A 14,746-nucleotide genomic window follows, 5' to 3' on the forward strand; every position below is an offset into this window, starting at 1 on the left:
TCTCTCTTTTAGACATTTACTCTCATATCTCCTCTAACTCCCACGTTTAAAAGATTAGCGCACTGTAGCGCTTTCACTCAACAGCTTTAAAGAATCCTACAGAAAAAGCTACAGGGTGGCTGCAATGCCAAAACCCTCCACTAGGGAATGTATTTGCAACAAATGCAGCGCTGACAATACAGATAAGATACGAGATACCTTATACGCAGCCTCTCTCATGAACTGCTTCGCCGGCATTTTCCAGATGGCCGGAACAGTGATGACCCATCTGACGTCAGCGTTATCGAACTCCGCCCCCGCCTGGTCGCTCAGCTCCTGCAGCCAATCGGAGCACAGTGTGTGACAGACATTAGGAAAATAATGAACAATCCCTGCGGACGGATAAACGGTACAAGGTGAATTACTTTGAGAGCCTGTTCCTTGAAGAAGGCCAGGGCGTAGGCGAATATATCCAAAGCCTTCACTTTCTTCCCGTTGGCTGCGTGGAGGTCGGTGTCGATGGACAGATTCTGGGGAGGAAAATAAACAAGTAAACACACGGACAAAAAACAACTTATGATGATTCAGGGTCAGTCAGGATACAGCGCCCCCTAGAGCAGACCGGGTTAAGAGCCTTGCTCAAGGGCGCAACAATGGCAACTTGTTAATATCATCATCCATCCATCCTGTATAAAAGGTCGTGGGGGGCTTGGAGCCTATCCCAGGGAACTTAGGGCACACGGCGGGGTATACCTTGGGCAAAAGGCCCAATACATCACAGGGCACACACACACACACACACGCTCGTGCACTCACTACGGTCCACACTACGGGCAATTTGGAAACACCAATTAGCCCAATCTGCATGTCTGCATGGTGCTAACCACTACACCACCGTGCCGCCCTTATTAATATCTATACGTTACTATTATTAATATGTATATAGGTTATTTTCTAGAAGGGAACTAAAAATTTGATTAAAATAATATTTTTTCTCATAAAAACCACCTGAATTTGATTACGTCAAAATTAAATGTCATGACTTGAGGGGCGTTTAAGTCCAACCGGGACTTTTGAACACAGCTATGAGAGTAAAATCTCCCTTTATTTCTCTATATAATCCCCTGCTACACTAATGCACTTATCCCAGTAATGAAGCACTGGCCCCCCAGGAATTCCAGACATGTGGAAACTGTACAGGGGTCGTGGCACTACCTCGCAGTCGAGTTCCTGTAACGTGAAAGTGGTGTTGGTGAATGATTGTGTGTAGAGTTCAGACAGACAGATATCTGTTGATTCTCAGGGATCAGGCAGTGGATCAGGAACATCTGATCAGGGATGTTTGTCTCATCACTGTAGTGTGCTTGAAGTTTTCTGTAAATGCATTTCATTACAAGTCCTGGTATGACGTGAACTTCCCATAAAGCATTTTTTTCCTGTGTGTGTGTGTGTGTGTGTGCATGCGTGCGCGCGCAGGCGTACCGCAGTCGTGTGAAGTTTCATTTTAAACTTCTCCAGGTAGAGCCACTGCTTTGACTCGGTGGGGTCCAGGTCGTGGTAGAAGTCTCTCGCCGCGTAACCAAAGCTGTGGAACTTCTTGTCGGGACTCAGCAGAATGGTGGTCGGCGTCTTCTGATTGGACACGCCCGGGTCTCCGCCCTCCCAGCGCCTAGCAACAGGAACACATCCACCGATCGGAATCAGTTTGGAACCGATCGGAATTAGTATTTGACTGTTTGTGTGTGTGCAAACATTTTACAACATTGGACAGAAGACAACGGGACAATAAGTGATGCAATAAATAAAGATCCTGAAATTACAGTCAATAATTGTGTGTATTACCCATAATGCTTCAATCTGGTTTAAGTTTAAAATAAATATTAGAGATGCTATTTACAACCTATAATTTTTAACCATGTTTACTTGAATATAATACATTAGTGACACACACACACACACACACACACACACACACACACACACACACACACAACCAGGCTCTGAATTATTCAAGGCTTTTGCCTTGGAGGAAGAGAAATCGTTTCCATCTGAATGGCCACTGCAGCATCCAGTCATGACAGAACTGTAAATTCATCATCATCTGAACCTACATGACAGCTTTAACGCCTTACACATCGTATACATCATATACTGTACGTTAGCACCTAATGGATCAGAAACACTTTCTAAAAACAATACTGTAATAAATGAAATACGAAATCATGTACAATTCTTCTTCTCACTCACTGACACTCATCATCTACACCACTTTATCCTGTATTCAGAATGGCGGGGGGCCTGGAGCCTATCCCAGGAGACAGGAGGCATGAGGCAGGGTACACCCCGGACAGGAAGCCAATCCATCACAATGTGGGAACGCCGATTAGCCTAATCTGCATGTCTTTGGACTGTGGGGGGAAACCAGAGTACCCGGAGGGAACCTAACTAAGCACTGGGAGACCAGGCACACAGATTCTGAGGTGGGAATCAAACCTGGAACCTGAAGCTGCAAGTTGCCACAGTGCTGCCTAATGTAATTCGTATTCTAATTTATAATACGCTTGTTTAAACCACGCCTTCCTTAAAAGCTATATATTTGGGGAACATCCTGTTCCCACACTGTTTTAAAACTGTGAACACGTCAGATATTTTAGCAGACGTTCCTGAGGAAGGATGGATGATGCCACGCCGTTGAACGAAGCGATGTTTCCTCTACGATTAGTCCGGATTCTGAACCTCTAGTCTGATTCTGGGTCGAGTTCCTGGTGAACCACAGAAAGTCCTCCTTAAAAGCTCGAGGAAGAAACGCTGTGATTTAGGGGTCAGTTTGTTTAATCTTCAGCACTTCAGGAGCTCCAAGCTCTGCGTGTGTGTGTCTGTGATCCGTGCCAGCTTTCTGTCCTCTGAGGGAGAACTAAAGACTCGGGGCAATAGACGACTGAATGAGCATGCTGTGTTTGTTTGTGTGTGTGTGTGTGTGTGTACAAGAGAGGGAATTTGTGTGTGGGCGTGCACACACACACAGTTTTGACTCAGAGCAGGAAACACTTTAACTGACCTTTTGTTGTGATGAATTTTTGATGTGCTACTATTTTTTCTTCTTTTCCTATTTTCCTGCAAACTGCAGCTCATCACATCTGTGTTCTGTTGGTGCAGCGGAATCTTTAAACCCACTGTTACACGATTCTGCTCGTTACCGCCACATTGCATCCTCTTTCGTCACAGCCAAACACTAAAATGGAATTTTATTACGCAGAACTCACTTTTTGGTCAGGGTTAGACATTCAGATGGATCTCCAGTGTGTGTACACTAATGAAAAAGCACGAGAGAATAAACATCTCTGGCATTTTTGGATTAATTGAGTCTTAAACAAGCTAACAGACCACCCCTAATGTAACCTCATATAAGAAGATCGTCCTTCCCTAAATTACTCCTCAGCTCTGGGGTTTGTGGAGGGGCGCGGCTCAGCACTAGTACACAGACACTGAAACAGCATGTTCTTAGGACAACTGCAACAGAGTATCCTGTGTTAACTTGTTAAAGAAACAGTATCATATGGGACCTTTAAGCAAAAAGTATAAAAATGTAATTATGACATCATTTTGTGGATGTTTCAAATTTATGACGTTAAACTTGCTGTATTTCATTTAAATGCTAACTAAAAAAACATTGTGATTTACTAAGTCTCCGACTGACTAAATCACAAAAGGTGTTCAAGTCAAACCGGAACTTTTGGTTGCGTAGAATAAACAAAAACAAAAAAACTTCATTGTTTTCTCTATATAATCTCCTGCTACACCAACGCTCTTGCTCAATGCCACTAGTGCTTGGACACCATCAATGTAGAAAGTTTTCTCCATGATCGGACCATCTGTCTGATTCATGTCTAATACTCTGGCCCCCAGGAATTCCTTTAAGGCCCCACACATGTAGAAATCTTGTTAAGTTGTGCGGTGGGCAGTATGACGTTGTCCATTGTCCTGTAAAAACATAACACCTTGGGTGAGCAAACTAGGCTATATTTTTTTTTTTCCCCACTACAAGGATAAAGCTGGATAGGTAGTTCCTGGGAGGCCGGCGTGATCATGGCTCCGGCGTACTGAGAAAACTTCCCACCTTGATGGTGTCCAAGCACTAGTGAAACACTGGGATAAGTGCATTAGTGTAGCAGGGGATTATATTGGGAAATAAAGGAAGTTTTTACTCTCAGAACTGTGTTTTGTGCTCGCCTTATCATCTGGAGATTGCGAGTTCAAATCCCGGATGATGCTGTACACTGTAAAAATTAGCCGAGCTCTCTCAGAGGGGAGGGATGAGAGGTACTTAGTGCTCCCACATTAATTAAGCTCTACAGCCAATCAGGGGGGTAAGCTGTAAAGCTCACAGAGACGTAAGGAGCGGATAGCACTGTCCTCCGAGTGTGTTACGCCACCCCCAACGGTGCGTGAGCGAGCAGTTCGAAAAGACGCACCCGGCTGGCGTCACGTGGTTCGGAGGAAACATGTGATAGTCTTCGCCCCTCCTGACCGAGTGGTAGTAGTAGCCTTAATGTGGGAGCTCCCTAGTGCACAGCGAACATCGTATAATTAACAGACTGAACTGAATAGCGGAAAAAATAATGAAATGTCACAAACAGGAAACGTATCGCCCTCTCAGTAGAACATGAATCAGAAGATTCGCCGTACGTTCCTTTAGCCGGCTGATTATTTCCACCAATAAAACATCCATATAAAATCTGGAAGTAGAATCTAATCTTATGATATATCACCAGGAGGACGCCAGTGCGCTGAGCTCGGAGCTCACGCTGGGGTGTTAAAGGGAAGGAGAGGAGCCGACTGAATCGCGGCGGCACAGCACAATCTCATCTCGTACTAATGTACGTTTTATTTTAACCTGCACATTTCATAATTACGCTGCTCTTCATCCAGTGATCATGCCCTGAAGATGATGAGTAAATGGAAAACAATTTATCCACACCCACTCACTCAATCAAGTGCTTTATTTTATGGATATGCAGTCACTAGCTTAACCCTGGAAACTCGAATCTGTTTCTTTATTTAACCTTTTTAATGAGCCAATCGGGATGTGATCACTTGTGAGATATTTTAATTTTAAAACATAGTTCGTTAAACCTTTTCAATATGTGGTACATGGAATAGTTCCGAAAATTCTGAATAGAAAATTCACTTTGTCTTCAATTATATATATTCGTTCAATTGTAAAACATCTCCCTTTGTACAAACCTTACACATGACTTACAGAACAAACCTAAACTATTTGGGCAGATATACAGTAGGCCCCTCTGTGGAATTTACTTGAATAAATCAAGACCTGACTTTTTTTCATTTTCTTTTTATGTACACTACCCTTTAAAAGTTTGGGGTCACTTTCTAACTCCATGATGGTTCCTGATTTTTATTTCTTTCTACATTGTAAAGGAATGCTGAAGGCGTCTAAAAATGCATTAATCTCCTTTGAACAGTTAATGGTGAGATGTTTCTGCTACTTCTGCTCTGTAAAGACTTCATAACGCCTCTAATCTGAGGTGCTGGTTGTTAATTGGTCATTTTTCAGGCTGATAACTCTAAATGAACCTCTCGTCTGCAGCAGAGGTAGGTTTTGGTCTCGCCCTCCTGGGACGGCCTTCATGAGAGCCAGTTTCATTATGGTGCTGGACGGATTTTGCACTTGACAATACTGTTCTTGCAAAACTATTACAGAAAGGCTGACCTCTGTGTCTTCAAATAACAACTAACTGTTGTTTTTGTTGTTGTTATGTAATTACCTAATTCCATATGTGTTATTTTATACTTTTGAAATCCCCAGTATTGTTTTAGAATGTAGAAAATAAATCACTAAACAAAAACCAAGACATTTGCCCCCAAGTGACCCCAAAATTCTAGTGTAGATTTAAAATGGCTGAAGCTTAAACAAGCTAATTAGAATTTCCCCCCTAATGTGACCTCATATAAGAGGATAACCCTCACCTGCAAAGTGAAGGGGTTAGGGGCCTTGTCCAGGGGCCCAACAGGGGCAACTTTGTGGTTGTAGGGTTTGACCCTGAGAGCCACAGTCCAATGAATTCTTTCCCATATTTTTTTTCTTTTCCTGGACTGTCTTGCCTTTATATTGTAACTCTTTCATATTCACAATATACTCGTACTGCTTACTGTATTTAAACATCTGCTGTGGGTGGTCTTTTGTATATTAATCTTTTGTTTTGTTTGATAAGTGCTAATAAGAAATAAATAAAATATACAATAAAAAAAAAGCAACTTTGGTTTGACTCAATGTGATTTAACTCACTGTTCATCAGATCACAGATGACACAAGCAGGCAAAAATACGTTTCTAGAAATAGAGAATTCCAAACATTATTTACATTCCTGGCTAATGCCAGTTACTGGAATGCCATCTGTCCATCCGTATATAACACCTCGTCTCTTTATTGTCCTGTTCAGCTGTTTGTTTATCTGTTTGAGGAAATTCACTGGTGCCAAACTGACCTCTGCAGGGCAAAGGGGGCAAAGGTTAGGTGAACCTTGGGGTGCAGATGATGGGCTGATTCTGGATATGCACGTCCTCCACCCTCTCTCTCTCACACACACACACACACACACACACACACACACACACACACACACACACACAGGTGTCTATAAATAAATCTGTAATAGAGTGTGCAGGTGCTTAAAGAGACAAATGAGAAAGACTGAAATAGAGACTGAACCAGAAGCTGGGTTAAAATGTTACAATAGTGCAATAGAGAGAGAGAGAGAGAGAGAGAGAGAGAAACACGGAGAGGAACTGAAGAAACTGCATGAAAGGAAGACTGAACTGAATGAACAGAGTTAAGCGCCATCCTAAACAACTGCTGATTTATTCCTGCCTTATTTTATATTTATAGCAGCCGCGAAATTAACCCAAACTTGTCTTTGTCGTCATGGTGACAGAACGAGGTCATCCCAAGACTCACTGGTTCTTGATTCCAGACCAGCAGTATTTTGTTCTGCATCCCGAATACCGGATCAGTTTTAACTAGAAAAGGATGGGAAAAGCGCCAGACTGAACTGGTTCCTGTAATCGAACCGCCGCTATCGTCACCTGCTTCTCCTGGCCGGGTTTCTCTCACCTCATGGTGTGGATACACTCCGGCTCTTTGGTGAAAGCGTAGGCATAGCCGCTGGACGTGGTGCCGAAGTCGATGGCTACTACCACCACGAAGGAGTGACTCGCCGGCTCGTTCTGCTCCGCATCCTGCTACAGAGAGAGAGAGAGAGAGAGAGTTAATTCTCACACTACACAAGGCCTTATAAAATTCCTCTCTGCAAACGTTACTATTCTATCATCTTAAAATTTAGACCAGAAGTCTCACTTGCAATAACACGTATTACAAATGTGTGCGCACGTGTCTAAAAAAAGCTCCCGTTAACTACTGTTATTATCACAGCCCCAGAGAAAGCAGCTCACCATTATGTGTGTAGGAGAGAGAGGCGTGATGCCTGGGTCGCCAATACTCTTTGCTGGCGACGGGGCAGCCATTGCATCTGAAAAAACAAAACAAAACACACGCATAAATCAGATTAATGGTCGAGTTTGTCTCCGAGTGTGACATGCAAGATGTCGGCTGAACCGATACTTGTATCGACCGATCAGAAAGCAGCTGTGTGTGAATGTGGTATCACGCTGCATGTTCTATCCATCCATACTGTAAATATCCATCCAGCTAACAATCCACGTCTATCTGTTCATCTGTCCACCATCTCATCTCGATCAAGCTCATTATCTCTCTATATTTGTCTATTTATCGATCTATCCATCCATCCGTCTCCGTCCCTATCCATACACCCGTCTAGACGCATCTACAGAGGCTGCATGTTAAACCCCCTGATAATTTCACTTGATGTTCAACACGTCCTTGTGAAAATGCTCCACATTCATCAAACATTCATCAGTCATTCCACAGGATTTGGACAGGATTTAGATCTGGGCTCTGACTCGGCCATTCCAGAGCGCTGATCATCATCTTCTGAAGCTGTTGCTTTGTTGATTTAGATTTGTGCTTTGGATCGTTCTGCCAAAACAGATGATTCCCCCCACTGTTTCTTGCCAGCTGAAAAGACGTAGCATCAGAGCAAGCACAGCTGCTCTCACCATGGGTATGATGTTCTTTGGGTAATATGTTGTCTTTTTAGTTTTAATAAGATTCCGAAAAAGTTACACCTTGGTCTCATCACAATATATAATATATAACACATTTCCACACATGGTTTGGGGTGATTTAAGGATCTAAGGATTTGGATGTAGTTATAGATGTTCCAGCTTCTGTCTACAAACAATTACAGCCAGTCTCTTGGTCGAGTTTGACTTACGGACAACTCGGACGTACTGTATGGACGGGCAGTAGTTAGTTTACATGCAGTTGTTTGTAATAATGAAAAAACGCACAATTTTGTGACGTGCATGAAAACCCTGTACAGCTTCAGCGGTTCATTGGCTCGCGGAAAGAGAACGCTAATCGCCGTCACTTTTAGTCGTATAACATCTATCCGCTGATGGAGCAGCAACGAAAAACCTTAAAATAATAAAAAGATCAGACAGCCTGATGATGATGATTATTATTATCTTTAGGAGCATATTTGCTAACGTTAAGTGTTTTACATTGAAAAAAAGTAAAATACGTACTAGAGATTGTTAAACTAAATTAATTCTGTCATGTATCGCAGTTCAACTCCCAGATCGCTTTTTTAAAATTCATTTTTAATTCATGCATGTTTTAATTTCCTCCATGTGGTGCACTAAAAATTATTTGCACCATATTGTCCTGTGTGGTAGAAGCGAATTATTTGCCAAGTTTGTTTGGAATTGTAACAAAATTGTGAAAAAAATTATATTAAACTGGGACATTTATAAAATCCTGATACGTACAGAATCGCAATACAGACTGCATCGGCTTCTGGGTATCGTGATCATATCGTATCTGTTGGCCCCTGATGATTCCCATCCCTAATATTTACCACATGCTCGGAGAAACATTCGGCACATTAAATATAAAAACATATTTCAAATTCGACTTAGTAAAAAAATATCGCTCTGACATCTTGTGTTGTTTATTTCATTTTTTTTATTTTCAAATTATGGAAACTCGATCCTTCCTCCGCTTTAATCTGTCTATCAGTGTTTTCCACAGGCGTGAAACATACCTGTGATGTTAGCCAGCGGTACGGGCCGGTGTTACATTCCAGCACTACATACAACAAACATCAAATACATGCATACATACAAATACATTTAACACAATGTTTTTAATTATTTGATATTTGTATTCATTTTCCATTTCAGAGATCCAGCCTTCAAACCCTCCCATCCATCTACCCGTATGCGTAGAGTACGAATTCTTAGAATAGAAAAAACTTTAGCAGAGCATTTTAGACGTTTTTTTTTTTTTTGTTGCATTAATATGTTTTAATAATTATATCTAAGGGTCAGGATCGTGCAGTAGAGTTATGCATTTTTCAGCAACACCAAGGCAACATGAAATACAAACATGCCTGAGCAAAACCAAATAATAATAAGAATTATAATAATAATATTAATAATAATAATAATAATATGCTCATTCCTATATTCCAGTGGCAGTAAAATTTACACGTTTTAAAAGTAATAAAAACTTCTTTCTATACGTCAAAGCCCAGTGTGATGTCTGAAGCCTGCTCCGTCGACACACACTGGCAGGACGTCCGTATAAAAATTTATTCATTTATTCATTAATTTATTTATTTTGCCGTGTGATTGAGCTGTGCTGTGTTGAGTTTTAAGGGCTGACCTTCCTGGGTTTTATAAAGAAGAGCCGATCACCGTGTGAAACCGTGTGTCTCTGCAGAGCACGTCTGTCAGTACAGCCTCCTTATTCTTTTGCCCTCGTACTGCTCTCGCGGTACTGCTCTCGCACCTGATCACTCTGCTAGCGCGAGAGCCGTGTGCTGTCCGCGTCTGATGATTTGATCGCGGATGATATATCGTTATATCTCGGACGGATTTTTAAAAAGGATCGGGAAATATACTATACCTGGGAAGTCGTCAATATACCCGAGGGGCCCGGCCAAGAATTCTGTACTGTATGTGTGGGAAATGCTGCAAATGCACAATTAATACAACTATTGGCACCCCTATAAAGCAGGTTCTCAAAATTGAATATGATTTAAAATAAAAATAGATTTTAGTGTGACAGGCTGAAGTATAAGCATCAAAACAACACACACACACACACACACGTGGCAATCCTTCATCTTCACATTTTATATTATCTGACCACCGAAAAAAAAGCATCAAATCTTTTAAAAGCTTTATCCAGCTAATGCAGGCCCTCTTCTCGCCGATGACATTTGAGTCGAATTAGAGCTTGTATTTATCCCAAAGCCATCATCCTCATTAGTGTGGTCTAATAGAAGCAAAGTGAGTCACCGCGTTTTTATCGCTCGCCAGGAGGTCTCCTAATCTCCTCGGGATTTTTTTTTTGAAACCCTAAACACTTGTCCTTTTTTTTTTTCTTTTGGCACCCCATACTGTGCTAAAACGTGCTCAGACGCTCTTCGGTTTGTAATTACGGCCTGAGTGACTGGCTGCCTGTGGCTTAACACTCTCACACACACAACTCGGGTACTACGGCATCATCGATTTAAAAAATATATATATAATAAATCAACACAGGAAAATGACTGTCTGTAATGACAAACACCTGTAAGTGGAGCGTTATTCCTCTGACGTCCGCTTCGATACCTCCCAGTCTTCACGTTTGCGGGTTAAGAAAGTAGAGTCTGTTTATACGGAGGCGATGTCGTTCCAGCTGATTGAGTGCGGCTTGATTAGTGCGCTCATTACCGACTATTTGTTTGAGCAAATTATAGCCGAGCTTCTATTGAAGACGCAAGTTTTCACCTCTTGTTACGTAACGTGAGGCAGAAAACAAACATATTATCACCAAATCTCCCGTACAGTCCTGACCTCGCTTCAAGCCATTTCCGCACGTTTGGACCATTAAAGGAGTTCCTGGGAGGCCGGTGTGTTTCAGACTCGAATAAAACACCCAGTGTGATTATGGCTCCTGCGTACTGAGAAAAACTTTCTACCTTGATGGTCTTCAAGCGCTAGAAACTTTTTAACTCTTACAAGTGTGTTCTGTTATTCTGCGCCCAGGTCCCGGTTTGACCTGAACACCCGTTGTATTTTATCAGTAATTTATTTCATGACGTCACTTCTTCCTCATTTGTTTCATTTCAAGTTTTGTCTGCAGTTTCTTTTGTTTCGTCGTCTGTCTGTTATTTATTTCTTTCTGTATCGTCTTTAGTTGGTTTGTTGATGACTGAAAACATTCACCTGTTACAAATCAGCACGACTTTACATTTCCATTATCCTTTTTAAAGTATAATATGCATCTTATACAAATCTCAGTAACTTTTTACCCACAAATAAGGGATCTCTGGGGGCAGGAGGGTACATCAACGCTTCGACAGGCAGTGAAGTCTGTATCTACATTTATGAATTTATGATGGACAATTAATTGCATAAAAAAACAAAATTGTGATATGGGCGTGTGCAATTATTATCCATGCAGGAACCTCTGAGGTCCAACTAGGAACCATGGAGGTCAATGATGATGACGATGGTATTTATTACCATTTTACAACCGTGCTCGGACCTCCGGTTGACCCTCGTTGAGTTTTATGCAGAGTTTGTCAATAATTTAGGCATTCGTTTGTTTTATAATCATTATTAACATAAATTGAGCTTTATTATAACTGTAAACATCCTCTTAATGAGATCATACGTCAAATTATTTGCTGTTAATAAAATAAATGTTGAATGAATAAATAAATGAATACAAAATGTTACATTTAATAGTTAAACATCACAGTTTAAATCACAATTACATCTCAATGTGTGTTAAAATAATAATGTATGTCTATCTGAAATGTGTTTAAAAATGAATTAAAAAAAATAATAATCCAGATTCCAGACAATAGTAAAAATAAACCGTCATTTTTCAACTCGTCTTTAAAATGTGGTCGTGTCCTTGGCTTATTTCCGTCTGTAGTTTATTTTATTCTGTATTCGGCCTGTAGTTCGTTTTCGTCTCTAATGTGTTTTATTCTGTGTTTTTTTTTTTTTTCTACTCTGGATTTTGTCCAACACTTACCGCCTTCTGTGTTTCATCCACAGCTTGTGTCATTCTGCATCGTTTCTGTAATTATTGCAGTCTGTGTTTCTCTACATTTCAGGTTAGATCTTGTTCATGATCTATTGTGACCCGTATTTAACCTGTTGTCTGCGCCGTGTTGGATTTATTTTGGTCTGTAGTTGATTTTGCATTTTCTCCATGGGTTATTTCGGACTATAGAGCCTTGAGTTTCGATTAAAAAGGTTTTTGTGTGGGCAAAATGTGAACAAATCACATGATTAACGTCAGACAACAAGTAAACAAGACAATACGGACCAGCGATATTCCTTACAACAGGGATGATGGAGTCATTATACGAATCCTAACAGACGTGGAGAGACGTAACGTTCCGGCTGGCAGGTAGAGCAGACTGAGGATGTTTTGTCTGGATTTTATTTATTTTTTGCTCTGTAGAATGAAAAAAAAAACAAAAAAACATGGTTCTTAGATCCTGTGCGAGAACACACGTGCACAGACGCACATGTGCACAATCCTGGAATGTGACAAATTCTCACAGGACGCAGCAGAGGTCAGAGGTCAGACCTCCAGTAAGGAAGTCTACGGAAATACAAGCAGCATGAAATGCATTTCAGAAAGGTAGGAGCGGCGAGTCTGTGTCTCTCTCTCTCTCTCTCACACACACACACACACACACACACACACACAGAATTTATACTCAAAACCAAAAGGTCTGCAAACTATTATCTGTAAAATGTGAAACATGCTGCAGTCACGCCCATCACAAATACGCCGTATATTTCTTTAATATATAAAAAAAAGATCATTGCATGATTTATAACACATCTCGATCCTCAAGTTTTTTCTCAGACTACACCTACACACATCTACACACACTCCATTATTCTCCCAATAGCGTTTGCTGCTGCTTCATCAATCCTGCTGCGTTTGTCTCCTCATACTGATCCAGGGTTTTATCCGGATGACTGACGCACCCCAAAACAAAAAGGACAAATTTGATCAAATCATCAGCGCAACACAAAATAACGATCACACCTGCCTAAACGGGGTGGAAAATGGCACCAAAATTTCTGACGAATCCCTTCGTCCTTACTTTTCAGTCTGGTGGAGGTGGGGGACGCTGGAGGGGAAATAACTTGATATAAAGTTACAAAGAATATTCTCACCATGTGTGTGTATGTGGGCAGAGGGAGAGAGAGAGAGAGAGAGAGAGAGAGAGATGGGGGTGGGAAAGGAAAAGAAAAACGAGAGGTCAAAACGAGAAAGAGATGCAACGACGAGGTCACTGAAGCGGCTCTCTTTATAGAAGCGTTTCGCATTCCAACCAATTTCCACCAGCGTCTCTGAGCGAGCGCGTTTCCTGAAGTGCAACGTGAAACTAATAACAGCTGAGGATTGATTAGAACTTTCATGTTTTGCTTCAACTCCTTACGGACATTCTTCAGGCATCAATAAAAGCCAAGTGACAAAAAGAAAGAAAGATGAGCTGTGGAGGGAGGATGAGATGATCTCGAAAGAGAATTCGACTACATTTAATTAACCTCCTACTGCATGTTCTGCAACTCCCAATAACCATCCAGGCATATTTTATATATATATATATATATATATATATATATATATATATATATATATATATATATAATGTGCTACTGCGTTCATCGCACGAACGCTTCCTGTACTTCAACGCCACCTATTATGCAAAATGTTAGGGTTAGATTAGCCAGTTAGATTACCGCACTTAATTTGATCTCATATAAAAAAGAACCTCCCCCGGCTCGCTTCTCAACTCTGCTGTTCTCTGGACGGGCGTGGCTCAGCAGTAGCTCATTTACATAAACACTAAAACTGCATGTTTGGAGGAGGAGTGAAATAAAATGTGTTTGACATGTAAAAATTTCAATTGGAGACTTAACACACACATTCGGATGAAGCTCGGAGAGCCGTGTTAACTTAAACTTTAACCTGTGTAGCCAAAAGTGAAGGCTTTACAGAGCATACATCTCAATATCGACTGTTCGTAGGAGATTATTGCATATCTCGGACGCCTTCAGAATTGTTTTATAGTGTGCATAGAAACAAAAATCAGGAAAAGACACCAGCTGTAGTTCTAAATGCAAACAGAAAACTTTAGAAAGACATTTTGTGCAATTAAATTCCAATTCCAAACTTTAGGTATTATATTTTTGCACACAACAAGCTCACTAGTTATTATTAAACATATAACATGACCATAAATGACCTTCCACATCCCTTAAAATAGAACGGATTTACTGTTGAACAGATATGGTCTACACAAGAACTGAGCTTTATTTCATTTTATGCTACTAACAATCACGCTTCACGTGACTAGCATGACATCAGTCACGACAACAGACGGCAGATTTACGTGAGTCTGCTATGTATTTTCATCGATAATTACGTCTTGGATGTATTTAGGAGCCAAAAAAGTAACAAAGTTTGCCTGATGACCTGATGCTGTGTCACACAGATACGCGTAACCCAGTGATCGCACCTGGACTCAGTGTTTGCTAACATTAGCGTTAGCGCACTCAATGCTTCTGTTGCGAA

General features: G+C 41.0%; 1 protein-coding gene across 4 annotated transcripts in view; it reads right to left on the reverse strand.

Moving 5' to 3' along the window:
- hspa12a (heat shock protein 12A) overlaps nt 1-14,746 on the reverse strand; it is a 50,714-nt gene that overhangs the window by 16,550 nt on the left and 19,418 nt on the right. For 3 of the 4 annotated variants that reach the window (XM_053509706.1, XM_053509703.1, XM_053509705.1), the window contains exons 2-6: nt 7,450-7,526; nt 7,112-7,239; nt 1,462-1,648; nt 405-509; nt 199-315 (exon numbers count right to left, since the gene is read on the reverse strand). In XM_053509706.1, the coding sequence (XP_053365681.1) occupies nt 199-315; nt 405-509; nt 1,462-1,648; nt 7,112-7,239; nt 7,450-7,526 (614 nt within the window). The remainder of the gene's footprint in view (nt 1-198; nt 316-404; nt 510-1,461; nt 1,649-7,111; nt 7,240-7,449; nt 7,527-14,746) is intronic. The other variant, XM_053509704.1, reaches the window with a different exon arrangement.

Source organism: Clarias gariepinus, chromosome 13 (genome assembly GCF_024256425.1).
Source record: "Clarias gariepinus isolate MV-2021 ecotype Netherlands chromosome 13, CGAR_prim_01v2, whole genome shotgun sequence".
NCBI lineage: Eukaryota > Metazoa > Chordata > Actinopteri > Siluriformes > Clariidae > Clarias > Clarias gariepinus.